General features: G+C 50.5%; 1 protein-coding gene and 2 non-coding genes across 3 annotated transcripts; 2 read left to right on the top strand and 1 right to left on the bottom strand.

The window, feature by feature from the left end:
• Window positions 1-2,432: 2,432 nt before the first annotated feature.
• ARL4D (ADP ribosylation factor like GTPase 4D) lies at window positions 2,433-4,411 on the bottom strand. The gene is made up of 2 exons (XM_030295887.2): window positions 4,310-4,411; window positions 2,433-3,728 (listed from the first exon to the last, which is right to left on the bottom strand). Exon 2 carries the CDS (start codon window positions 3,632-3,634, stop codon window positions 3,029-3,031), a length of 606 nt encoding a protein of 201 aa, XP_030151747.1. The 5' UTR covers window positions 3,635-3,728; window positions 4,310-4,411; the 3' UTR covers window positions 2,433-3,028.
• A 12,037-nt stretch (window positions 4,412-16,448) lies between these two features.
• Window positions 16,449-16,639, top strand: LOC115501924. Its single transcript, XR_003964974.1, has one exon. It is a non-coding gene; the product is annotated as a U2 spliceosomal RNA (small nuclear RNA).
• Window positions 16,640-24,771: 8,132 nt separating this feature from the next.
• Window positions 24,772-24,962, top strand: LOC115501930. The gene has a single exon (XR_003964980.1). It is a non-coding gene; the product is annotated as a U2 spliceosomal RNA (small nuclear RNA).
• Window positions 24,963-25,942: the final 980 nt, after the last annotated feature.

The following is a 25,942-nucleotide window of genomic DNA, read 5'->3' as shown; positions in this document are numbered from 1 at the left end:
TATCTCCTATCTGTCTGGCCCTGGGAGGACGAAGAACCAGCCTGAGAAGAAGGATCTGGATGTGCCACCAAGTAGCTGTGTGTCCTTGGGCAAGTTGCTGCCCCCTCTGGGTCTTAGAGATTTCTTTCCTTCCTCTTTGTTTTTTCTCTTCCTGGAGCACATGCAGCATAGCAGGACTGGAGAGGGTTTGGGAAGATGAGGGACCACTGCTATCTTCGCTTGGGGATGGGCAACGCACCAGGCAAAGTGCTCAGCTGAATTTTACCATCCAGCTTGTGTGGGGAGAGGAGGTGGCTGGTGGGGGGGAGGGTAGCCCAAACTCTGGGCCCATTGGCTTCTTTCGACTCCACCCATAGCCCTCCAGCCCCCAAACACCACTCCGGGCCCCCTGAGACCCTCTACCCTCAGCATCTCCTCAACATCCATCTCAGAGCCTCAAAGAAATTCTACTTGATAAAGAAGCTAGGACAAGGAAACTACAGCCTACCCTCAACCCTGATCCCACCCCCATTCCAACCCTGTGGCCCAGATCTCAAAGCGTACAGAATCCCTGGGGCAGGATGGACCAAGACAGGAGGCTGATTCCAAAACTCCTGACCTTCCACCCAACCAGAATGGAGCTTTCTAACCAGAATCTTCCAGTGCTCCCCTCTCCCCACAATCCCTTCAAAGCAGCCGGCTTCTCCATCTCACTCTCTCTGCTAATACCTCTTCTTCCACTCCCATCGGCTGGTCAGGCCAGAGGGATGTGGGGAAGAGGGGGGGACATCCGCAGGTCTGCTGTGGACCATGGCCCTTGCCTGGGGCTGGAGCTTGGGTGAGCAGACGACAGTTCTCATCAGATAGGGAGGTCAGGTGGTTGGCGGAGCCAGAACCAGGGGTTGGCCCCATGGAGGCCCCTCTGCTGGGGGAGGGGGGGAGGCATGTGTAGGTTCTTCCAGATCTGGAGACCTCAGTCCCTTAGGTGACCAGAAATGGAGAAAAGATATCCTTTTGAGACAAAAGACCATTATTGGGGTGGATTGGGGAGAGAAGATCTCCTACCAAGACAGGCCCCTCTAACCAGGTCCTCTCTAGTCTGTTCCTGGGCTGCAAGAGAGGACTCTGCCCTGAGGACTGAGTGAGATGAGTCACAAGCGTGTGCAGAGAGGGGCCAGGTAGCACGTGTGCCCGGCAGAACCAGCCCAGCAGCTCTGTCGAGCAGGCCCCACACTGACGCACACTTGGGCACCCTTCCGGATCGATGCATACCCACCCGCATCCTGCCAGCCGTGAAGGGGAGACAAATCTGAACTGGCCCAGATTCCACAGCAAAACTCAGCTTCTGCTGGCCCTCGCTAGGAAAAAGCAAGTTCCTTTGGAAGTCTTCCCACAGGACAGGATTGCCAGCACCTTCTCGTCCTCCCTAGGTTGTTTATGTGATTCTGGAGTGGGGACTCAAACCCGCTCTGGGGATCCCATGTTTGCACAAAGGGTAAGGCTGAGGAACTGAGGGGCTGAGGACTGGAAAGAATTGTGCTTGGTATTTATTCACTACTCCCACCCCGGCTTAAGAGGGTCTGATTGTTCATCATCTCAGATTCAGCTGGCCCTGGGTTTGGTGGAGGGGACGGATTTGAAAGTCTGGGCAGAGGCCCTCGGCCTCTAAAACATTAGCATTTTATTCTTATCACTGCTGTTGGTGGCCTACACCTTCCCCCTCCTCCCCGGGGGGTGGGGGGTGGGAGTCTAGCAGTCCACATTCCCACCAGGCACAAACACCCACTGCTACTACAGCCCCTCTGGTGGGAACAGCTACCATTCCCAGAGCTGGGCAACTCACGGCTTAGTCACCAGGGCCAGGCTGGCTCAATCCAGCCCAGGCCTCCCCAGCACCAGCCGCTGCCACTGCCGCCACTGGTGAGTTGCAGTCAGCAGGACTGAGCACACAGAGATGGCTTAAAGCCAGGAAGGAATTACTTTCCATTCTCACAGGATCCCCAAGGTGGAAAAAAAAATCAGATCAGCCTGATCTGGGAATGGGGGAGAGGGGGGGGAGGAGGGGAGGGATTTGCTGGGGAGTGGGGGAGGATGAGAACAGAATGGCTCCTTGAGGATTTACCTATATAGACCTAGAAGTGTCCCCAAGGACCAGCTGGTATGAGGGGCAAGTAAGAGCCAGAGGAGGAGGGGAGGGGAGGAAAGCAGGAGAAAGAAGGGGTACCCCCAAAACTGCAGAAATCAGGTAATAGCTTGGGAGGTGGGAGGGCGTTTCAACTCCATCTACAATTTCCACCAGCCATCCCATAAACACACAATCTAATTTTTAGAGGAGTGTTTCCTTTGCAAGTTCAGCTTCAAGATAAGCTCCCCTCCCCATTCCTCCCACCCACATAGAAATCCAGGACTACTCCTGGGGCTAGGGAAGGAGAGAGGAAAATGCCAGACCAAGGTCAGAGCTACAGCATCATCAGTCTTTAATAACTTATATGCAAATGCTAAAAAATAGTTAATAATAATACAGAGGACACACACAGCTTATAAAAACAGTTGTGGATCTACAAATGTGGAGGGGTTCTTGGCACATTCACACAGACACAAAAATAAAGACTATTGTGACTAGCATCCCTAGAAAAGCAGCCTGCAGAGACACCCCAGTTTGGGGGGGGGGGGTGGTCAGGGGAGGGATAACCCTCTTTCATCCCAGATGCATTCTCCAAACAACCTTCTTTTGCCCCAAAACATATCTAATCGAAAAGCCAGAGAAGAAAAAGAAGAAATGGGGTCGAGGTAGAGTCACAGTTTACATTTAAGCCTCCCCAGTCCTGCAGCCCCCATTTCTCCGGAGGTGAGGATGCGGGAAGGACATGAGACCTCCCCTCTCCCATCCCCTCCCCAGTGCTGCACCAAAACAGGACCCCCAATGTGCTCCTTGGTCCTTCACTGAGGTGGACAGGTCCCGCACCCCAGAGCTGAGTGACGGGCCACAGGCTCCGCCTGGCTGTCCAAGTGTGGAGACCCCTACTGCTGAGGAGGGGACAGCCTCGGGTCACCGTCTCTTCTTGCCTACCCGGGCTGCCTTCTTCCTCTTGAGGATCATCTCATACAGGCGTTCAAGGCCCGGCTGCAAGCCCAGCCCATCCACAGCGCTGCAGCCTTGCACGTGGGTGAGCGTGGCTGCCGCAAGCTCTCGCACTGCAAGCCTCTTCTCAACCTCTGCTGCGCTCAGTGCCCCAGGCTGATCCTGCTTGTTGGCCAGCACCAGCACAGGCACACCCTGGTTGTCCGAAGCCCGGCTGATTCGGTGCAGCTCCACCTTGGCCTCCTCCAGGCGCTCAGCCTCGGTGGCATCCACCACAAACACCAGCCCATCTGTCCGACGTGTGTAGGAGCGCCACAGGGGCCGCAGCTTCTCTTGCCCCCCAACATCCCACACTTGGAAGGTGATGCTGCGGGACCCTCCCAGGGGCACCCGGATCTTCTCTGTGTTGAAGCCTTTGGTGGGGACGCTCTGGACAAACTCCTTGAACTTGAGGCGGTAAAGGAGCGAGGTCTTTCCAGCAGAGTCCAACCCAATGACCACGACATGCAGGGCCTGGAAGTGGGGCAAGAAAGAGGAGGCAGTGGGCGCCATCTCTGTCAAGTGGTTCCCCATGGTGAGCTGCAGCTAAGGTGCAGGTCTTGGGGCACACGGTAGAAGCAAGGACGTGGCTTCGATCTGCAGGCTCTGGAGACCACAGCTGGGTGATCTGAACAAGGAAAGGTCATGGGAGAAAAAGGGGGACATTTAACAATAAACACGAAATTTGCAACTTCTAGATCCTTTCCTAAATCTGCCGCCCGTCCTTCCTTTTTAAAATTCCATGTTTTGTTTTGTTCTGTTTTGTTTTTTAAGCATAAGCAGCTACAAGTGTAACAGAGGTGCTCCCCTCTCTCAGGGGCGATGAGACCTAGAGAAACCCCCGGGTCCTGGACACGGTGGGGGGGGGGGGGGGTGAGACCTCGACGGTTGGCTTCCCAAGCCTCTTCCCCGAGCTCTCGTGGCGCGGTAGCAGGCGCAGAGACCCTTATTCCCCAGGCGAGAATCTTCGCAGGAATGGGCAGGTCGGGCAGAGCTCCCAAATTAAGAGTTAGGGTACGGGCGCTGAGAACAGAGAGTAAGGCCCGTTCCCACCAGCCCTCCACGTCCCCAGGCAGTTGACACGCCTCTCCTTACACCACGACCCCCTGCCCACCGTCCCGTAACACTTCGCCTGGCTCGGATCGCCGACTCCAGCTCCCCAGGTCCCGCACCAGGGCCACCTCAGCACCGCCAGAACAGCCCCTTTACCTTCCGTCAGCCGCACTCTCCCCGCGTCTCTCCGGACTAGCCACCCGACTCCAAGCGAACCACCCCGGCGGCCGCCGCCTGCGCGCCGCCACCGCCGCCACTGCGGAGCGGTCCTGGGACTCGTCCTTAAAAACCCCTTTGACGTCACGCAGCCTGGGCCAATCAGCAGTCCCGCGGCAGCGGGGAAGGGCGGGGAGGGGCGGGGCAGGGAGATACGTGCACTGCAACCCAGACGACACATGGATGGACGTCTGGTCAATTGGTGACCGTTTTATTTGATCTCTTCTACCATATTCTAATATTTGGAGGTAAGCTCGGGATGGAAAATGGGAGAGACAACTGTGGCAGCGTTTAACTAGGAAAGAGAGTCAAAGAGCTTAGTACTCTATACCACGGCATACTCCTCCCCCAGAGAGAGAGAGAGAGAGAGCCACTCCACATGTACACTCCCGCCGCCAGGGTCTACTGGAGACGCTGACGAATCTTACTTCTTTATCTTTCCTAAGTCAGTGTTCAAACCTGTGTAAACCTGGAACCTCATAAGACAGCTTAAGCCTAAACCCATTACCACTATTTATCCTCACAGCAGCCCGTGAGGTGGGGACTGGTGCTGTCTGCATTCTACGGGGAAAGAAAATTGCGAAGGGTTCAGTGACTTGTCTTAGGTTGCCTAGTCAGGAAGTGGCTAACCTAGGAACTGAGTCTGGTCTGAGCCCCTGATGGCATAGCTATCCGTTCTCTCTCATTAAGGAGGCTATAGGTTAGGCATCCTCAGCTTAAATCCTTCAGGTGCTGGTTAGAGTGCTGACCGGAAGCAGATACCCCAAGGGCCCCCGTGTTCAAATAGTTAAAGAGAGAATTCTTCACTCCATAGGACTTTATTGACCTCATTCATACTGTGTGCTCTGCCAGAGAGACTGTGGGAATATAGTCTGGCCTCATAGGGCTCACACTCTAGTGAAAAAAAAAACAAACAAAACAAAATAAGACTGGCCACTGCAAGGAACGCTGGACCTTTGTAAATCTGAGATATGTCCTTGTAGGACTTCAGAGGAGGGACAAACAGTGTGAACTGGAAGCTTTTGGAAAGGTTTCTGTAAGTTAATGAGTCCTGTGTGGGATTGGTGAGGAAGGGACAGGATTGAGTGGCATCCCCCCAGCCATTTCAGCCTGATACACTCCGGGCAGCCCTTAAAAGGAGATGTCACCAGGGGACAGTGTGACCAAAAGGATATCAGTGATGACCCTCAGGGAGGTAGGTTAAACTGAAGGAGGGGAGGAAGATCAAGGGAGAATAAGATTGTGACTTGAATATTTCCATTTTTGCCAGGAGGCTGGATTCTTACATTTATTATGTGATTCAATATTAAGCTATTTTAAAGGTTATATTTTAGGGGGATCAGAAAAAGAATGGCGGAGGGAGTACCTGGGTGGCTCAGTCAGTTAAGCGTCTGACTTCAGCCCTGGTCATGATCTCACGGTTTGCGGATTCGAGCCCTGAGTTGGGCTTTATACTGACAGTGAGAAGCCTGCTTGGGATTCTGTGTCCCTCTCTCTAGGCCCCTTCCCCTTGCGTGCACTCTCTCAGGCTCGCGCACTCTCTCCCTCAAAATAAATAAACATTTAAAAATGTTTAAAAAGGAAGGAAGGAAGGAAGGAAGGAAGGAAGGAAGGAAGGAAGGAAGGAAGAAAGTAGGGGAAGTCACAGCTAGACAGGAGGACCTAGCCCTTTCCTGCCTGCTAACCTCCCATCTGTTTAGCACCAGACTGCCTTGTGACCTCCTTCTTCCCCTCCCTCCTACAGACCCGGCCACCTGATATCCCGGCAATGCAGGGAGCCTCCCTGAATCCCTGAAAACATCAAGACCTTAGGAAATTAGCGTCACATTCCATGTTAGTGCGTGGCAGATTGCCACTGGAGCTAAAACACAGAGGTGGCCTCTGTTAGGAAAGGGGAAGACAAAGCAGTCCACGAAGTTGGAAACCAGTACCGTGTTGAGTGGCCACTGCATGCCAGGCTCTGGTCTGAGAATTCTGCGTACTTTTCCTTTTCAATTTTCTTAAAGTTTTCATTTTATTTTTTTTTAAGTAGGCTCTACACCCAACCTGGGGCCTGAACTCACGACCCTGAGATCAAGAGCCCCATGTTCCGCCAACTGAGCCAGCCCCATACTTTTCCTTTTTTAATACACAACTCAACCCAAGAAGTAAGTATGGTTACTCCAAAAAGAAGAAACAGAAACACTGAAAGGTTAGGTAATTTGTCCAAGGTCACCCTGCTAGAAATTGGCCAAACTTGGCTCTGAGCAAATGTTGCAATGGCTGTGAAACTGAAAACATACAGAAGCAAAAAACACACAGATCACCTTATGTTTCTTCTGCAACCTTTGAAACTTGTTGAACATTTCTCCTGTATCTCCTGGGCCTCACAGCCACCATGGAAATTGTCACCTGATTATCTCATAAAAGCAATGAAGCTGGCAATCCCAGCCCACCTTCATCTTTCTTGTTTGCCAGAGGTGTTGATGAACAAATGGGAAGGAGGAGGTGGGGCAGGGAGAGGTGAAGGAAGGGGCCCAGCTTGTCAGGGCAGCACTGAGCCATTGGCCTACCCCAATTTGTCCCCTTTAAATAGGAGCTCCAGTTCCCTCCCCCCACCCCCCTCCACCCTGGAAGCCTTCTTCCATTAATGACCATCTTCCTTCCTGGCAGTCTCACCTCTGCAGCCCTTTCTCTCCACAAGATCACAGCCCAAGACCTACTGTATTGGGGTATTCACTACAGAGAACATTTGAACATTCGTCCATTGAACAATCATATATGGAGGGCCTGTTAGATTCAGAGCATACAGCCCAGGATAAGGACCTGCCTGCATGGAATGTACATTATAGTGGGGAGTGAGGAGAGACAGGCAACGAATAAGCATATAATTGCAGGGGTGCCTGGGTGGCTGTCAGCTAAGCGTCCCACTTCAGCTCAGGTCATGATCTCATAATTCACGAGTTCAAGCCCCATGTCGGGCTCTGTGCTGACAGCTCAGAACCTGGAGCCTGCTTCAGATTATGTCTACCTCTCTCTGCCCCTCCCCTGCTCCCCTTCCTGGATGAAATTCCAGCGGCTATGTCATTGTTCTTCCTCAGAGCTGTCACACCAGACTAAGCCTTGAGCCCAGGAGCTGGTTCTTGTCATCTATAGCTCTCAGGTGCCCAGCACTGTGCCTGGCACACAAGAGGCATTCAGGAAACCTTGTGGGAATTCATGAATGCATGACAGAATGATTGATGTACTGAGGGGTGTCCCTGAGTATGGGAACCGAGCATCCACCCTTAGCCTGGGAGTTTCCTGGTCTGGGGTTCCTGAGCCCTTGGGGGTTCTGTTGATAGTGGGTTAGCCAGGAATGCCCATAAAACCCTGCATTTCTGGGCAAAGTCTGGGTAGTGTCGAACTCTCAGGTCTTTTTTTTTTTTTTTTAACGTTTATTTATTTTTGAGACAGAGAGAGACAGAGCATGAACGGGGGAGGGTCAGAGAGAGAGGGAGACACAGAATCCGAAACAGGCTCCAGGCTCTGAGCAGTCAGCACAGAGCCCGACACGGGGCTTGAACTCACGGACCGCGAGATCACAACCTGAGCCGAAGTCGGATGCTTAACTGACTGAGCCACCCAGGCGCCCCAGAACTCTCAGGTCTTAATTGAGGATGAGGGTCTTCTGAGAGGAGGAAAAACAGAGGCCAGGGGTGCAGATGACACTGGAGAGAGAAGACCCCCTCAGCCTGGCATGCTGAAACCCTGGGCTGAGAGTCATGGGGAGTCCTGTCCCTCAGCAGTAGACTGGCTTAGAAAAGTCTTACCCCCCATCAGGAGCCTAGGTTTCCTCAGCATGTAACAAGGGGGTATGGTGATTCCAGGTCCCTACCCCACCGATAACCCATACTCAGGAATAGCAGATGATAGGGAATGAAGGAGCTCCTTGAGGAAATGGCTGAAGACATCCTTTTCCCCACAGCACCCTAACCTGTCTCAGGGCACAAATGAAGGGAGGAGAGGAGTCTGCAGGAGTGAAGAAGACGGAAGCCCAAGAAGCAGCTGGCAGCTTGGGAATCACAAAGACGCATGCTTCATTGTTTGTTTCTTTTTCTTTAAATCAACTCTACTCCCAGCGTGGTACTGGAATTCCCAACCCTGAGATCAAGAGTGGCGTGCTCTACCCACTGAGCCAGCCAGTCACCCCACAAAGACCCATTTTTCAAATCCCAGCTTTGTTTCCTCAAGAACAAAAGGGAGAAAACACACCCTACCTCTTAGAATGAATGTGGGGGGGGGGGGGAATGTGTGTTTAAGGGCCCCATAGGCACCCTTCTCCCCTACAGGCTGCGCTTTCAGATTCAAGACTCCCCAAACCCAGTCCCAGTCCCAGGGCCCAGACTCAGGGTTAGAAAGCAGTAGATGCTGCCCCCTGGTGGATATGCTTGTCACTGCCTGATCCCTGAAGAAAAGTGGAGGAGTGGGGGGGTTAAACACACAGGTTCCTCTACCTCCTTCTGAAGTCTTCCTTCGAGATAGGGCCTTTCTTACAGTTCGAGGTTGGGAATGAAAAACCCACCCTCTTCAAGTTTTTCTGTGGAGGTGGACCAGATGTAAATGAACATTACTTGAGCAGGAAATCTAATTTCAATTACATTTGCCATACTGTGACTGAGGCCCTAATGACAGGTGCAGAGAAGGCTGAGGCAGGAGGAAGGCTGGGGAACTTATGAAGTTGTAGCCATTTTTCAGTGTCTGTGGGGACAGATCCACGTGGGGTGGATGTGCAGTGTCCATTTGCACAGGAGTCTGGCACTCAGGGGAGGCCTTGGCTGGGGGAGGGGCTTTGGGTGGTCAGCAAGAAACAGGAGCGGGAGCCCCAGGAGAGTGATAATGTCCTGGAAACAAGGAACAACCAAACTTAGAAAGGCAGAGAAGAGGAGCAAAGGGAGAAAGCCGGGTCCATGCTCCAGAGGGAACAGGGTGACAGCTCAGTTATCCAAGCCAGGTGGGCTGCTTGGAGCATTCACAACAGGGGCCAATCCCCAGTGACCTCATATGTTTGATTCGGTCTTTCTCATCTGATGGGAGGTTTCTCTGCCAAGCCCTCCATGTTGTCTTGCATACACTGAGAGGGAGTGTGGCTTCAAAAAGTGGTTCTCAAGTTTAAGAGTATATCAGAATCATCTAGAGGATTTAATAAAACACAGATTGCTAAGTCCCACCTCCAGAATTTCTGATTCGGTCGGTGTCAGGCTCACAGGCCCCAAAATGTACATTTAGGAGCACCTGGCTGGCTCAGTCAATAGAGCATCCGACTCTTAATCCCGGGGTTGTGAGTTCAAGTCTCGTGTTGGGCATGGAGACAATTTTTTTTTTTTTTTAACAACGTGCATTTAGGGGCACCTGGGTGGCTCATTCAGTTAAGCAGTCGACTCGACTTCGGTTCGGGTCATGATCTCATGGTTCATGAGTTCGAGCCCCAAGTCCGCCTCTGTGCTCCCAGCATGGAGCCTGCTTCAGATCCTCTGTCTCCCTCTCTCTGCCCCTCCCCCACTCGCCCTTGCATGCTCTCTCTCTCAAATAAAATAAATGTTAAAAAAATGTTTTAAAACATGCATTTTAAAAAATGTTCATTTATAGCAAGTTCTCAGGTACTATTGATGGTACTGGTCTGGGGGCCACACTATGAGGACCACTGGCTTGGAAGATGAGTTCCAACCCTGACTTTAACATTTTCCGGTGAGTCCTTGGGCAAATTATTTATCTTTCCAACCTTAACCTCTTCATCTGCCAAATGAGCTAATACTTAACTCACATGGTTGTTATGAGAAGTAAATAAGGTTAAATGTGTGAACATTCACCAAAGCACTCATACAAAGACCTCAATACTTGGCAGCTAGTATGAAAATGATATTAAATTAGTTTATCTCAACCAATAACAACAAAGAAATTGACCCAGGAAGCCAGTTGGATACGAAATATCTTCCTCAGATAACACACAAAGTGACACGTACAAATTGGTCATTGACTGCCATTTCTTTTCCAAAGTATGTGACTTAGAGCATCACTTTTCAGTATTTCATGTACATATGAATCTCCAGTTCATGCAGATTCTGTTTCAGTAGGTGCTATAGACTGAATTGTGCCCCGCTCTGTTTATATATTGAAGCCCTACCTCCCAATGTGATGGTATTTTGAACTGAGGCCTTTGGGGGTGGTAATTAGGTTAGATACGGTCATGAGAACGGGGCCTTTGTGATGGGATTAGTTCCCTTATAAGAGGCACCAGAGCATGTTGTGTGTTTGCCATGTAGAGAAGGTGGCCATCTCTGAGGCAAGAGGGCCCTAACCAGAGCCCTACCAGGCTGGATGCTGAACTGGGACTTCTAGCCTCCTCAACTGTGAGAAAAGACACTTCTGTTATTTAAGCACCTGATCTATGGAACTTTGTCATGGCAGCCATAGCAAACTAAGACAGTAAGTAGGTCTGATGTGGTACCCAACATTCTGATTTCTAACCAGCTCCCAGGTGGTGCAGATACTGTTGCTCACAGACCACACTTTGAGTAGCACGGGTCTGAGAGAGTTACTGTAAAGGCTGTATATTTTCCCTGATGAGGAGTGTTTTAAATGTTCTGCAAAACTACAACAGAGATCTGCTATAATCCCAAGCCTCTAATGGGCCCAGCACATCATAGGCACTCAGCAAATTATTGTTAGATAAAGGAATGAATGAGCTAAGGGTTTTGTCTGACAGCTGGCTGCCTGGCCTAGTGGGAAGAACTTTGGACTTGGAAGACCTTTGGAAGTATCCAGGGTAAGTCAGGTAGCTTCTGTGAGCTGGATTTCTTCTCTGAGACATGGGAATGATAACACTGCCCAAGAGTATGGTAAAGATTAAATGAGGGGTTCCTGGTTGGCCCACTCTGTAGAGCACGTGACTCTTGATCTCAGAGTTGTGAGTTCAAGCCCTATCTTGGGGGTAAAGTTTACCTTTTAAAAAAATTTTTGTTTAATGTTTATTTATTTTTGAGACAGACAAGAGACAGAGCATGAACAGGGGAGGGTCAGAGAGAGGGAGACACAGAATCTGAAACAGGCTCCAGGCTCTGAGCTGTCAGCACAGTGCCCGATGCGGGGCTTGAACTCACGGACCGCGAGATCATGACCTGAGCCGAAGTCGGCCGCCCAACCGACTGAGCCACCCAGGCGCCCCAAGTTTACCTTTTTTAAAAAATGTGGTTTTTTGGGGCGCCTGGGTGGCGCAGTCGGTTAATTGTCCGACTTCAGCCAGGTCACGATCTCGCGGTCCGGGAGTTCGAGCCCCGCGTCGGGCTCTGGGCTGATGGCTCAGAGCCTGGAGCCTGTTTCCGACTCTGTGTCTCCCTCTCTCTCTGCCCCTCCCCCGTTCATGCTGTCTCTCTCTGTCCCAAAAATAAATAAACGTTGAAAAAAAAATGTTTTTTAAGATTAAGTAAGATTGTAACCAGGAATGTGTCATAACCAGCACCTGACTCACACACAGGGACACTAAAAAAAAAAAAAAAAGTCACAGGGTAAGCTGAGCCCCATGAACAAGTTTCTTGGCTTCTGAATTGGAACTCCTTGATCCAAGGCTCATATTGGCCTCCTGCACCTGGAGGTTGGCCAGACTTTCCTGGTCAGGGTAGCCAGTAGGGTTTGCAGCAAGCCCAGCTGGGAGGATAAGGGAATGGCAGGACAGGAAGGGCAAGGGATGGAAAAAAATATATCTTGCTGTAGTTTTTATTTAATTTTTTATGTCAGCTTAAGAACCACTTTTTGGAGGTATCTGGGTGGCTCAGTTGAGTAAGTGTCCAACTCTTGATTTTGGCTCAGGTCATGATCTCACAGTTTCTGAGTTAGACCCCCACATCAGGCTCCACACTGACAGTACGGAGCCTGCTTAGGATTCTCTTCTTCTCCTTTTCTTTCTGCCCCCCCCCCAACTTGTACACAAGTGCTCTGTCTCTCTCTCTCAAAATAAATAAACTAAACAGAAAAAAAGAAAAAAAACCCACTTTTTGTTTTCTGTGAATTGTCTGTGCCTGGCCTTTGCCCATTTTTTTTTTCACTATATGGTTTGTCTGTTATAATTATTTGCAGGAGCTCTTTATATTTTAGAAAAAAAGTACTTTTTCTATGGTCTGGGTTGCATATATTTATTTTATTTTATTTTTAATTAAATTAATTTTAATTTCATTTCATTTAATTATTCATTGTTTAACTTACATCCAAGTTAGTAGCATGTACTGCAAAATGATTTCACGAGTAGATTCCTTAATGCCCCTTACACATTTAGCCCATCCTCCCCCCACAACCCCTCCGGTAACCCTCTGTTTGTTCTCCATATTTATGAGTCTCTTATGCTTTGTCCCCCACCCTGTTTTTATATTATTTTTGCTTCCCTTCCCTTATGCTCATGTGGTTTGTATCTTAAAGTCCTCATATGAGTGAAGTCATACGATATTTGTCTTTCCTTGACAGACTAATTTTGCTTAGCATAATACCCTCTAGTTCTATCCACATACTTGCAAATGACAAGATTTCATTCTTTTTAATTGCCGAGTAATACTCTATTGTATATATATATATATATATGTATATATACATATATATGTATATATGTACATATACATATACATATATATATATCATATATATGTGTCATATATATGTCATATATATGTCATATATATACCACATCTTCTTTATCCATCATCCATTGATGGACATCTGGGCTCTTTCCATACTTTGGCTGTTGTCGATCGCGTTGCTATAAACATTGGGGTGCACGTGCCCCTTCGAAACAACACACCTGCATCCCTTGGGTAAATACCTAGTAGTGCAACTGTTGGGTCATAGGGTCATAGGGTATTTCTATCGTTAATATTTTTGAGGAAACTCCATTCTGTTTTCCAGAGTGGCTGCACCAGTTTGCGTTCCCAGTAGCAGTGAGAAAGAGATACTCTTTCTCCACATCCTCGCCGACATCTATCATCGTCTGAGTTATTAACGTTAGCCATTCTGACAGGTGTGAGGTGGTAACTCACGGTGGTTTTGATTTGTATTTCCCTGACGATGAATGTTGTTGAGCATTTTTTCACGTGTCGATTGGCCATCTGGATGTCTTCTTTGGAGAAGTGTCTATTCATGTCTTTTGCCCGTATCTTCACTGGATTATTTGTTTTTGGGTGTGGAGTTTGATAAGTTCTTTATAGATTTTGGAGACGAACCCTTTATCTGATATGTCATTTGGACATATCTTCTCCCATTCAATCAGTTGCTTTCAGTTTTGCTGATTGTTTCCTTTGCAGTACAGAAGGTCCCAGTAGTTCATTTTGCTTTTGTTTCCCTTGCCTCCGGGGACCTGTTGAGTAAGAAGTGCTACAGCCGAAGTCAAAGAGGTTTTTGCCTTTTTCTCCTCTAAGATTCTGATGGTTTTCTATCTGACATTAAGGTGTTTCATCCATTTCGAGTTTATTTTTGTGTGTGGTATAAGAAAGTGGTCCAAGTCCATTTTTTCTGCATGTTGCTGTCCAGTCTTCCCAGCACTGTCTGCTGAAGAGACTGTCTTTTTTTTTTTTTTTTAATTTTTTTTTTTCAACGTTTATTTATTTTTGGGACAGAGAGAGACAGAGCATGAACGGGGGAGGGGCAGAGAGAGAGGGAGACACAGAATCGGAAACAGGCTCCAGGCTCTGAGCCGTCAGCCCAGAGCCCGACGCGGGGCTCGAACTCACGGACCGCGAGATCGTGACCTGGCTGAAGTCGGACGCTTAACCGACTGCGCCACCCAGGCGCCCCTGAAGAGACTGTCTTTATTCCATTGGATACTCTTTCCTGCTTTGTCAAAGATTAGTTGGCCATATGTTTGCGGATCCATTTCTGGGTTCTCTATCCCGTGCCATTGATCTCAGTGTCTGTTTTTGCAAGAGTACCATACTGTCCAGATGATTACAGCTTTGCAATACATCTTTTTTAATTTTTTTTTAACGTTTATTTATTTATTTTTGAGACAGAGAGAGACAGCTCATGAACGGGGGAGGGTCAGCGAGAGGGAGACACAGAATCTGAAACAGGCTCCGGGCTCTGAGCTGTCAGCACAGGGGCCCGATGCGGGGCTCGAACTCACGGACCGCGAGATTGTGACCTGAGCCGAAGTCGGCGCTCAACCGACTGAGCCACCCAGGCGCCCCAGCTTTGCAATACATCTTGAAGTCTGGGAGTGTGATGCCTCAGCTTCAGTTGTCTTTTTCAAGATTGCATTGGCTATTTGGGGTCTTTTCTGGTTCCATACAAACTTTGGGACTGTCTCTTCTAGCTCTATTGAAGAATGCTGGCGTTATTTTGACAGGGATTGCACCAATATTCATTAAGTGATTTGTCCTTAATCTCCTGTAACGTGATGTGACACACCTGGGCAGGTGCTGGAAGCAGAGACCGGACAGACCCCGCTCCTGCCCTGGGGGGGTGCATCCAGCTGCAGACGGGGACTGAGACCCTTGCCCGGATGGCCAGAATACCAGGCAGAACAGGAAAGCCAAAGAGAGATGAACAATTGCTTGGGGCGTTCAGATGTTGGCAACCCCCCTCTCAGCAAAACCCAATGAGCGAGTATAAGATGGTCTGTCTGATACAGGGGCCCCCGGATGGCTCAGTCGCTTGAGTGTCCAACTTGGGCTCAGGTCCTGAACTCGCGGTTCCCGGGTTCAAGCCCCGCCTCGGGCTCTGTGCTGACTCTCACAGTCAGGAGCCTGCTTCAGATTCTGTGTCTCCGTCTCCCCGTCTCCCTCTGCCCGTCCCCTGTTCATTCTCTGTCTCTCAAAAATAAATAAACGTTAAAAAAAATTAAAAAAAAAAAAAAAGGATGGTCTGATACACGCATATCTGAACACAGATCCGGGAGTAGGAGGCGCAAAGAGTCCTATGTCGTCAGGTCAGGTGCAAGCGAAGCCCATTATGTATCGTTTCATGTGCACTTCATTCATTCATTCACCAAATTTCTTTTTTTTCTTAGTTTCTATTTAAGTTTATTTATTTATTTTGAGAAAGAGGGGGGGGGAGAGAGAGAGAGAGACAGAGAGAGAGAGAATCCCAAGCAGGCTCTGTGCTGTCAGCGAAGAACCCGATGCAGGGCTCCATCTCACAAATCGTGAGGTCACGACCTGAGCCAAAGTCAAGAGTCGGACCCTTAACCCACCGAGCCACCCAGGCGCCCGAAATTTCTTTTTTTCAACAAATATTTCTCTGGTGCCACATGTGTGCTGAGCACTGTCCAGTAGCTAGGGGCTAAAAAAGCTATTGATAGGATTCATTCACAGAAAGAAGCAGGAATAGACGCAAGGGCTGGAGCTGGGAGGGATGGGGGGGGGGGGGGGGGGGAATCCCTCCAGCGGCCCAGCCCCGCCTCCCGAGATGTGGCAGGCCTCCTCCCTGCCCTACACTTTCTACCACCTGCCTTCCGCCTTGCAGGGAGGCTACCACCGGCTCCGGGAAGCCCGTCCCGCAGACCTGCCGCTCCCCTGACTCAGAAGGAGCTGCTCGACCGACAGATACCAAGGTCGTCTTTGCGCCGGCGTGCGACCAATTTAATACGGTACGGTAAGGTCTCGGAGTTTCTAGGGAAAGGGTCTTGCGACTTTGCCTTTCCTCAAGAAGACCCTCCGCCAAGAGGTCCCTTCCACAGGCCCCTCTTGACGGCACCCCCGATCCTCTCTGGTCCCGTCTCTAGTCTCCGTTATGTACAAAAGCGGAGACCGACCGCCCGGCGCGGCTTCGACTCTCGGCGCGCGGAAGCGATCCCGGGGTCCAGTGGGCCCGCTTTAGCCACGCCTCCGCGGGCGGGAAAAGGCGGGGAATTCAAATTAGGAACGGCGTTGGGTGAGAGCGACGAAGCGTCGACAGGAACACAGTTTCTCTTTTAAAAGGTAGAGGATTTAAAAATCTGCACAGGAGCCTACTGCCTAGTGTGGCTCCCATACCAAAGTCCGAGAAGCGAGGGAAGGGAGACCTCGAAGGAGGGTGACCTGGCTCACCGTGAGTGCAATGTGGATGGCGGCAGGGCGGTGGCGGGGAGGCGGACGTGGCCGGCATCGCTTCTCGGCCTTTTGGCTAAGATCAAGTGTAGTATCTGTTCTTATCAGTTTAATATCTGATACGTCCTCTATCCGAGGACAATATATTAAATGGATTTTTGGAGCTGGGAGATGGAATAGGAGCTTGCTCCGTCCACTCCACGCATCGACCTGGTATTGCAGTACTTCCAGGAACGGTGCACCCCCGCTCGGGGGACAACGTCTATGGTACCTAAAGTCAGGTTCTGTGTCTTTCTCATGTTTATCCCTGTAAGTACTTGCTTGCGTTGTGTCTTTTTCTGGAAGGCTTTCTGCCTGTAGGCTGCGATGATTGGTGTTTCACCTTCTGCGGAAACTTTTCTGCTACCCATGGTAAGTAGCTTGGGAGAAGACGCGCGTGTATTTTTAGTGGTTGCTTCTTGGTTCCACGCAGTACGGGGGAGGGGTGCTCACTCCCGTGACAAGATCCACACGTCTATCTCTGCTACTCTGTTTTTCGTGCTTCTGTGTAGGGCGTGTGGAAACTTAACAGCTGACGTCTTTAAAGGTAGTTCTTTCTTCGATGGAAGGCTGCTACGAGGTCCATCGCGGGAAGCCCATACCCCCCACGTGGCGTATCTCCTGAACCGCGCTTCTTTTTACCTTCTGCCCCGGTAAGACGTTTTCGTAACCTCCTCATCGTTCGTGGTACGAGACGGACGTCGCCACGTAGTGAAAAGCCTAGGCTTCACGGCCCCGGAAGGTCTGTGACATCTCTTTCTTTTACAACCCCTTAAAAGTGTCCGTTGTTGACGCACACCTTCCAAGAGTGGACCGGGCCAAATGTGGGTGCGGGCTGTAGTCTGCCAACCCCTGATATAAAACACCTTTGTGTCTTGTCACGGAGATGCCTCCCTTCAGGCTTCTTGACAGTCCGCTGCCACAACTAGAGACAGGCCTATACATTTACAAGTGGCTGTGGCTCGTGACCAAAGTGGAAACGGAGAGTTCCTGCTCACTTGTGTCTCCCGGGTTTTCCATCCATGTTAATTAAGTACGTTTGTTGAGCACGCACACTGTACACTCTTCCTTAAATACCTTTGTGTTGGCGGACGTTTCCAGGGTTTCTTCCTTAAACGCGTGGTTCCTGCAGTTTCCCTCCACCTGTCATCACCAGGACTTTTTATGTTTTAGGGCAGATCAGGATTAAAATCTCTGCCAGCGCTCAAGAGGACTCATGATTAGAACAACTGAATGAATCTAGGGGCGCCTGGGTGGCTCAGTCAGTTAAGCATCCAACTCCTGGTCTCGGCTAGGTCATGAACCCTCGGTTGGTGAGTTTGAGCCCCACCTCGGGCTTTGGGCTGACAGCGCGGAGCCTGCCTGGGTTTCTCATTCTCCTCTTTCTCTGCCCCTCCCCGACTCACGTTCTCTCTCTCTCTCTCTCTCTCTCTCTCTCTCTCTCTCTCTTTCTCTCTCAAAATAAACAAATAAGTAAATATTTTAAAAATTAGAAGAGAAAAGAAAGAAGAATGCTGAAAACTTTCCGAATTCTGGAGGGATCATGTAGGGAGAAAAAGTAAATGTTTCATCTTTGTTTACAAAGGTATAATTTGCCAAATTGTCGATAGATAGCTTAAGAGAAAAGATAAAAAAAGGTTTCAAAAAAAATCTGGAAACACAAAACATTAAAGAACAAGCAATGAGGGGCGCCTGGGTGGCGCAGTCGGTTAAGCGTCCGACTTCAGCCAGGTCACGATCTCACGGTCTGGGAGTTCGAGCCCCACGTCAGGCTCTGGGCTGATGGCCCGGAGCCTGGATCCTGTTTCCGATTCTGTGTCTCCCTCTCTCTCTGCCCCTCCCCCGTTCATGCTCTGTCTCTCTCTGTTCCAAAAATAAATAAAAACGTTGAAAAAAAATTTAAAAAAAAAAAAAAAAAAAAAAAGAACAAGCAATGAAGTCATAAAAATGATCCTCCTCCTCAACTCATTCAGTCTCATGTAATTAATATTTATTCTACTTGAGTCCAGTTTTTCCATTAGTTGTGGAAATTTTTACCCAGTTCTGTTTTGTGATCTTAGACTTATCAAAACCTTGGACCTGCCGGGGCGCCTGGGTGGTTCAGTTGTTTAGGTGCCGGGCTCTTGAGTGCAGCTCAGGTCAGCATCTCACGGTTTGTGGGATCGAGCCCTGGCGTGGGGCTCTGTGCTGACAGCACGGAGTCTGCTTGGGATTCTCTTCCCCCCCCCCCGCTCCCCCCCCCGGCCCTCCCACACTTTCTCTCTCTCCCTCCCTCCCTCCCTCCCTCTCGAAATAAATAAACTTAAGGGAAAGAAAGAAAGAAAGAAAGAAAGAAAGAAAGAAAGAAAGAAAGAAATTGTGCTTGTCAAAATACAAGGGATGGATGAAATCGGTCCCCAGCATGGAGTGTTACCCTCTGAGGGGGTCTCAACAGGAAGCCTGGGCTTACACACCCTCTTGTGTCTGACACCTGGATGACCTTGAGCCTTCCGGTCTCAGGACCTTGGTTTTCTTGTCACCAAAGTTAAGCACAGGATGGATGACTCCCAAGGTGCTGGGAGGTCCTGACGCACAGGGGCCGGCGGGGTGTGGGTGTGTGTGTGGGGGGGGGGGGGTCCGTCCCTTAGCTGCTCCCTGCTTCCCCCTGCTGCCCCCAAAGAGACAAAGAAAATCGGTTCATCGGCTGAGATGATGACTCAGCCCTAGAGGCGGTGCAGTGCAGGTAAAGGAGCCGGCTGCCTGGCAACCCACTTTGGATCTTAAACACCTGGCCAGGCACCCAACGTTCTGCCCTCAGCAGCCAGGTGTCCGGCTCCTTGAATCCGCCCCCCGCACATCTGAGTCTGTCTCCCAAGTCCGGTTAGCTTGAAATCTCTTTCTGAAAGTGTGCTTTTCTCATCTGTTAAGTGGGGGTCGTGAACGCTGATTGATCCACTTTCCTCAGAAAGTGGATGGGAACGAGAGGACCCGTCAATCGCAAAGACGCAAAACCAACCAGCCAAGAGGAAGGGTCCCCTTAATTCTGTGGGAGGAAGCAGAGCAAGACAGCTGAGGATGTTGGGAGGTGGGGCCTGGGCAGCCTGGATCTCTTTGGATGTAAAATACGATAAGTAACACCTTCTCTTTGGGATTGTTGGAAGACCAAAAGGACAATGTGGGGATTTGCCGACCCGGCCCACGGTGGGTGCCCAAGGTGGGTGCCCAAGGATGGCAGGCAAGTTTTGAAGCCCGGTTCTTGGGGGAGTCTAACTAGTTTTATGGATCCAGTCTAGCTGGGCATGAAACTTGCTGTCCAGCACACAAACCCTGATATTCTTTCTAGCCCCGGGATCCCGAACGCAGTCGGGGCGGGAGGTTGGGGGGGGGGGGGGGGAGGTACTCTGCTGGCCCTTGCAACTGCCTTGATCACGTGTAACTATCCAGGGTTTTCAGGCTGGCTTGGGGTAACACCGCCCGGCCCCGTCAAAGAAATGCAGCGTGAACAATCCCACACCTCTTGGCTCCTGTCTCTCAAGGAACATGAAAGTGAATCTAATTAATGACCTTCAGTATCTTCTGTGCTTTTTTATTATCCCATCCACAGTTCCTGGAGCCTTCCGGTCACTTACAATTCAAACAAAAGAAACACCAAAAAGTTAGCTCGTGTGTCATGGGCTCCTTTTCTCTGTCTCGGCACCAGAAGGTTCTAGAAACCGTTTGCAGACTCTCCTCAGGGACTCAGAAGGTCAGGGTGAGAGAAAGGGTGGAGAGAAATTGGTTTGCGTATATCGGTAGTGAGAGTGGAGATCCTGAGGAATATACCTGCTGCTTCTGCCGGTCTCTCTCCCTCAGTCATCAAGTGCCGTCGCTGAGCACTTCTCATACGGTCCCGTACGCGCGCGCGCGCGCACACACACACACGCACACACACGCGCGCGCGCACACACACGCCAGGAGAGTCTTGTTAAGAAGCCCGTGGTCCAGGGAGGCGCCTGGGTGGCGCAGTCGGTTAAGCGTCCGACTTCAGCCAGGTCACGATCTCACAGTCCGGGAGTTCGAGCCCCCCGTCGGGCTCTGGGCTGATGGCTCAGAGCCTGGAGCCCGTTTCCGATTCTGTGTCTCCCTCTCTCTCTGCCCCTCCCCCGTTCATGCTCTGTCTCTCTCTGTCCCAAAAATAAATAAACGTTGAAAAAAAAATTAAAAAAAAAAAAGAAGCCCGTGGTCCTGCGTTTCCAGCATGCTCACGGGACCCTAATGCTGCTGATCTGGAGACCTCGCTTTGAGCAGCGAGACTGCGGCAAAATGTCCCACCTCGGGTCTTTTGTATTTTTTTTTTTAAGTTTATTTACTTATTTGTGTGTGTGTGTGTGTGTGTGTGTGTGTGTGTGCGCGCGCGCGTGAGAGAGAGAGAGAGAGAGAATGGGGGGGGAGGGGCAGAGAAAGAAGAGAGAAAGAAGTCCGAGCAGGCTGTGCGCTGTCAGCGCAAAGACCGCCATGGGGTTCAAACCCATGAACCGTGAGATCACGATCTGAAGCTGAAATCAGGAGTCGGACGCTCAGCTGACCGAGCCACCCAGACGCCCCCGGAGTCATTTTTAAAACAGGGTATATGTGACCCTAACGTGGCCAGCCGTTGCTAGAAAAAACAATCTCCCTTGCCCACTGCCAAGTCAGACAGACGGACCGGGTTCTGATGGGAGTCACAGAAGCAAAAGCTTTTGTGTGTAACTGGAGAAAAAGGAGAGGGGAGAAGAATTGAGAGCGGAGGGGAGGGGAGGGGAAGTCAGACAAAACAAAATGGCATGTCTCTCCGACCGGGTCTCTTCAAGTAGTTGTGAAAGCTGAGCTGAGGGGACAAAAAAGAACCCGCTGGAGGGGCGCCTGCGTGGCTCAGTCGGTTGAGTGTCCGATTTCGGCTCAGGAGCAAGAGGACAGGGTAGACGTGGAGATGAAGGCAGGGCTGCCGCAGGGCCAGGTAAAAAAAAACACAGACGCGGTGGGGATTGGCCTTGAGGACGCTGTCCTCCTGGGCTGGCAGGGACCCAACAGCCCTGCCAAGCCTGAGGGGGGAACGCTCAGGAGCGCCTGGAGCTGGAGTTGGTGTCCTTGGCAGCGGGCGGGAGGGGGGCAGGCACCCTCCTGCTGTGCGTGGGCATCCCCAAGGCTCTGTGGCGGTGTGATGGTGGCTGAATGGCAGCAGAAGAGGACTGGAAGAGCTTGGCAGATGCCCCTTGCCGACCCAGGGCCCACAGGTGCCAGTCACGGAGTAGGTGTGATACTGGAGAATCAGTTGAATCAAAAATTTTAAGTTTGCTTATTTATGCATATGTTTGTGTTTTGAGTCAGAGAGACAGAGAGAGAGAGAGAGAGAGAGAGAGAGAGAGAGAGAGAATCCCAAGTAGTCTCCGCACTGCCCATTGAGGGGCTCGAACTCACAAACTGTGAGATGGTGACCTGAGCCGAAATCAGGAGCCGATGGTTGCTGAACCAGCTGAGCCGTCCAGGCGCGCCTGCATCAAAAATGGTAAAAACAGGTTATCAGAAGAATTTTTAATAGAAAAATCCAGGGGTGCCTGGTGGGCCAGTGGGTAGAGCATGTGATTCCTGATCTTGGAGTTGTTGTGAGTTCGAGCCCCACGTTGGGTGTAGAGATTACTTAAAACTAAAATCTTTTTAAAACGAGAGAGAGAGAGAGAAGAAAAATCCGGAAATATGTCTAAATACGTATGAGGACTTTTTTTTTTTTTTTACATGATCAGGGTGGCGTCTGAACCCGACGGTCCGTGGGCTATTATTCCGTATAGGATGCCGGGACGGCTGGGTAGCCATCCAGAAAAAGTAACGTCAGACTTATACTCCCAATTCCTATACTAGGACGGATAGGAAGAAGTGTGCTCTGTGCTCCAGGTGGAAATGCAAAATGATGAACAATTTAAAGGACAACGGGCAAAGAATAGAGACACTCAGTAACTTGACCAAACTCACAAGAAGCCGGTGCGTGAACCGGAATGAGAAACCATTAATTTGCAATGGGAAATACTCCTTTGCGATGACAGAACACGCATGTCTGTCTGCCATCCCAGGCACCTCACTGCACAGATCAAGATGCCCGTGACGTTCCGTGAGGGAGCCCGGTGGGGCGCCTGGCTGGCTCCGTCAGAAGAGCATGGGACTCTCGATGATCTCAGGGTCGTGAGTCAGACCCCATGTTGGGCATGGAGCCTACTTTAAATAAATAAATAAATAAATAAATAAATAAATAGATAAATAAATAAATAAATAAATAAATAAATAAATAAGCAAGCGAGCACGCACGCACAAGATGACCAGATAAACGTGGAAGCGAGCAGAAAGTTGGGAGACCGCAGTGAGGGTCATAATTACCACAAGCCAGGAGGTCTGCCGGTCACCTTCCATATGTAGAGATCACATTATATAATATTCATTCATTCATTTATTCGACCAAATATACGAAGTGTCCAGCGTATGCCAGGTACTGTCCTAAGCACAGGAAATATAACTGTGGACTATGGAATAAAGAACAAAAACAAACAACAAACAAACAAACAAAAAACAGGTAAGGGAGAACAGGGGCCCTGAGTGGAGGAGGGAAGATTAAGATTATATGCCTGCTGTTAGTACTCTCGCTTTCCAGATGAGGAGCTACAGAGAAGTGAATGGCCTGAGGTGTTTCCCTGTGCTTGGTTCTCACGGATATGCTACGTACCAAACATGTCTTGTTATTCCCTCTTTTTAAAAAAATGTTTGTTTCTTTGTTTGTTTATTGAGAGAGAGAGAGAGGGCGAGCGCGCGCATGAGCGCACGATCGAGGGAGGGGCGGAGAGAGAGGGAGACCGAGGATCCGAAGCAGGTTCCGTGCTGTCGGCGCAGAGCCGGATGAGGGGCTCCATCCAACTCACCGACCTTGAAGATCAGGACCAAAGCCAAAGTGGGGCGCTTAACCGACTGAGCCACCCAGGCACCCCACGTGTCGTTATTCCTAATAATTCTGTCTAATGATTTCTCATCTCATCATCTCTTAGTTTACAGGACAATGGGCAAATGGTTTATTGAAGGCGAGGGTGAAGCGAGGAGGACAAGGTCCACGCTAGGTCACACTAGGCAAACTGGGTTTAGACGGCTTCCGTCCTGTCCGCCCCCGCACACCTACCTGTGTGTCAGGCTCAGCAACGCTTAGTCTCCTCCTGGGCTGGGCACACAAGAATAAGTTTTCTCTTTCTTTTCTTTTCTTTCTTTCTTTCTTTCTTTCTTTCTTTCTTTTTCTTGCTTTTTTTTTTTTTTTTTTTTTTCCCCGTGCTCTTTCCAGGCCCTGGGCTCTTGGCTTCCTAGACTTTACCCAGCCTCTTCCACCAACTAAGCTGTGTGGTCTTGGACAAATTGCTTAACCTCTCTGTCTCAACTGTTCCATCTGTAGGTAAACTTTGCAAGTTTGACCCGAAAAGAAAGCACTGGGCACAAGTCGGACCCAAACAACCAGTGTGTCCTATTGTATTGTGTACTGCCGCTCCGTTGTTTCAGTGTCACAATCGATGGCCCCTTCGCTGGTACCTCGTGGGACCCAGGACCCATATTCTAGACGGCTTAAACTGAGGTCACCTCATTAGCTACGTTTCGTGCTCCCTCGACCCCATTTAGGAAGGCACGAAGGTTTCCCCCTCTCGACCCGGGACACTGAGGCTCGACCGGGGTCGGGTCAAGTAGTTTGCCCAAGAGCCCTGCTGACCAAGGCAGGGTAGCAGCCCTGTTAGGGCCCAGTCTCGGGTCCCAACTTCTCTCTGGAGCCCTTTCCAGGAGACCTCAGCCGGGCGCTTCTCGGTTCCCAGCACCCTGAAGACAGCAAGCCCCGTAGGGTCCTACAGTGATGACGGGACGGGACGACGTTCTTCAAACTCGGACCACTCTGCTCCAGCCCCCTTCCACACACTCCCCAGTTCCCAGACCCCCATCCCCACCTCCCCCTTGGTCCTGCCTTTACGCAGGCAAAAGCTTTAAACCAACTGAGAGCTTGGCCTCAACCTAGGTTCTGCTCCAGCCCACAAAGCCCTTCAAGAGAACTGGGAAATGGTGGGCGCGGTTACACCTCGCCGCGCGGAAGGGGCGGGGCATTCAAATGAGAAATGGCCTCTGGGTGAGCGCGACGAAGCAACGACAGAGAACACAATTTCTCTTTTAAAAGGCAGAGATTTAAAAATCTGCACAAGAGCCTGCTGCCTAGTGTGGCTCCCATACCAAAGTCCGAGAAGCGAGGGAAGGGAGACCTCGAAGGAGGGTGACCTGGCTCACCGTGAGTGCAATGTGGATGACGGCAGGGCGGTGGCGGGGAGGCGGCCTACAGGTGGTATCGCTTCTCGGCCTTTTGGCTAAGATCAAGTGTAGTATCTGTTCTTATCAGTTTAATATCTGATACGTTCTCTACCCGAGGACCGTGTATTAAATGGGTTTTTGGAACCGGGAGAGGGAATAGGAGCTTGCTCCGTCCACTCCACGCATTGACCTGGTATCGCAGTACTTCCAGGGACGGTGCCCTCCTCCCTGTGGGGGGAGGTAGTACTTGTGGTGCTCAAGATCAGGTGCGGTTATAAACGTGTTTCGGGTCTTGCTCGTGTGGGTGTTGGGGGGTACGCCTGGCGTTGCCAGTTCGTTTTCTACTCCTAGGGGCTGGCGGGCACGACGACGGGCGCCTGTAAGATAACGCGGAGCCTTGCTTTTTCCGAAGCTGTTGTTCTCAGCTGCGTCTTCTGGGCAGTAGCAACTAGGAGCTAGTTCGCAACGACACCTGCTGTGAGGGCGTAAGTTTCCAAACCCTTGCTCCCAGATTGGACGGGTACTACTTCCGTCTCCTGGTCGTGCTCCTGAGTGGGGTCTATGGCATGTAAGTGAATACTGTAAGCAGGTGGTTTGTTTGTTTTGTCTTAATTTTAGTGTTTACTTGTTTTTCAAAGAGACAGAGTGTGAGCGGAAGAGGGGCAGAGAGAGAGAGAGACCCCCCCGCCCTGACACGGGCCGGCACCCACGAACTGCGAGATCATGATCTGAGAGCCGAAGTCGGAGGCCCAACCAGACTGAGCCACCCAGGCGCCCCAAGTCGGTGGTCATTTTTTAAGCGGAAGGTTATCATCGTAGGAGGTCCATACCTACAAAGTGACATACCTTCTCAACCGTGCTCCCTTTTGCCTTCTGCACAAAGGTGAAATGTTTTCTTAACCTCACCGTTGGTGGTAGGAGAGGGGAGAGGGGAGAGGGGAGAGGGGAGAGGGGAGAGGGGGGCGGGGGCATGCTTTCTCTCTAAAGGGCCAGCCACATCGTAGAAAGTTGAGGCTCCACGGGCCCCCAAAGGTCTCTGTGACATATTCTTTCTTTTACAACCCTTTAAAAATGTACGATCCGTTGTTAACGTGCACCTTACAAGAGCGGACCGGGCCAAATAGGGGGTACCGGCTGTAGTCGGCCAACGCCTGGTATAAAGTACCCACTTTCTGTCTTGTCAGGGAGATGCTTCCCCTTCAGGCTT

The sequence above is a fragment of the Lynx canadensis genome, chromosome E1 (genome assembly GCF_007474595.2).
Source record: "Lynx canadensis isolate LIC74 chromosome E1, mLynCan4.pri.v2, whole genome shotgun sequence".
Taxonomy (NCBI): Eukaryota; Metazoa; Chordata; class Mammalia; order Carnivora; family Felidae; genus Lynx; species Lynx canadensis.
This window is presented reverse-complemented; position numbering and strand designations above follow the sequence as displayed.

Bases quoted from the DNA above. Each gene is read 5' to 3' on its own strand.
- ARL4D (XM_030295887.2), bottom strand. From the start codon at position 3,634: ATGGGGAACCACTTGACAGAGATGGCGCCCACTGCCTCCTCTTTCTTG.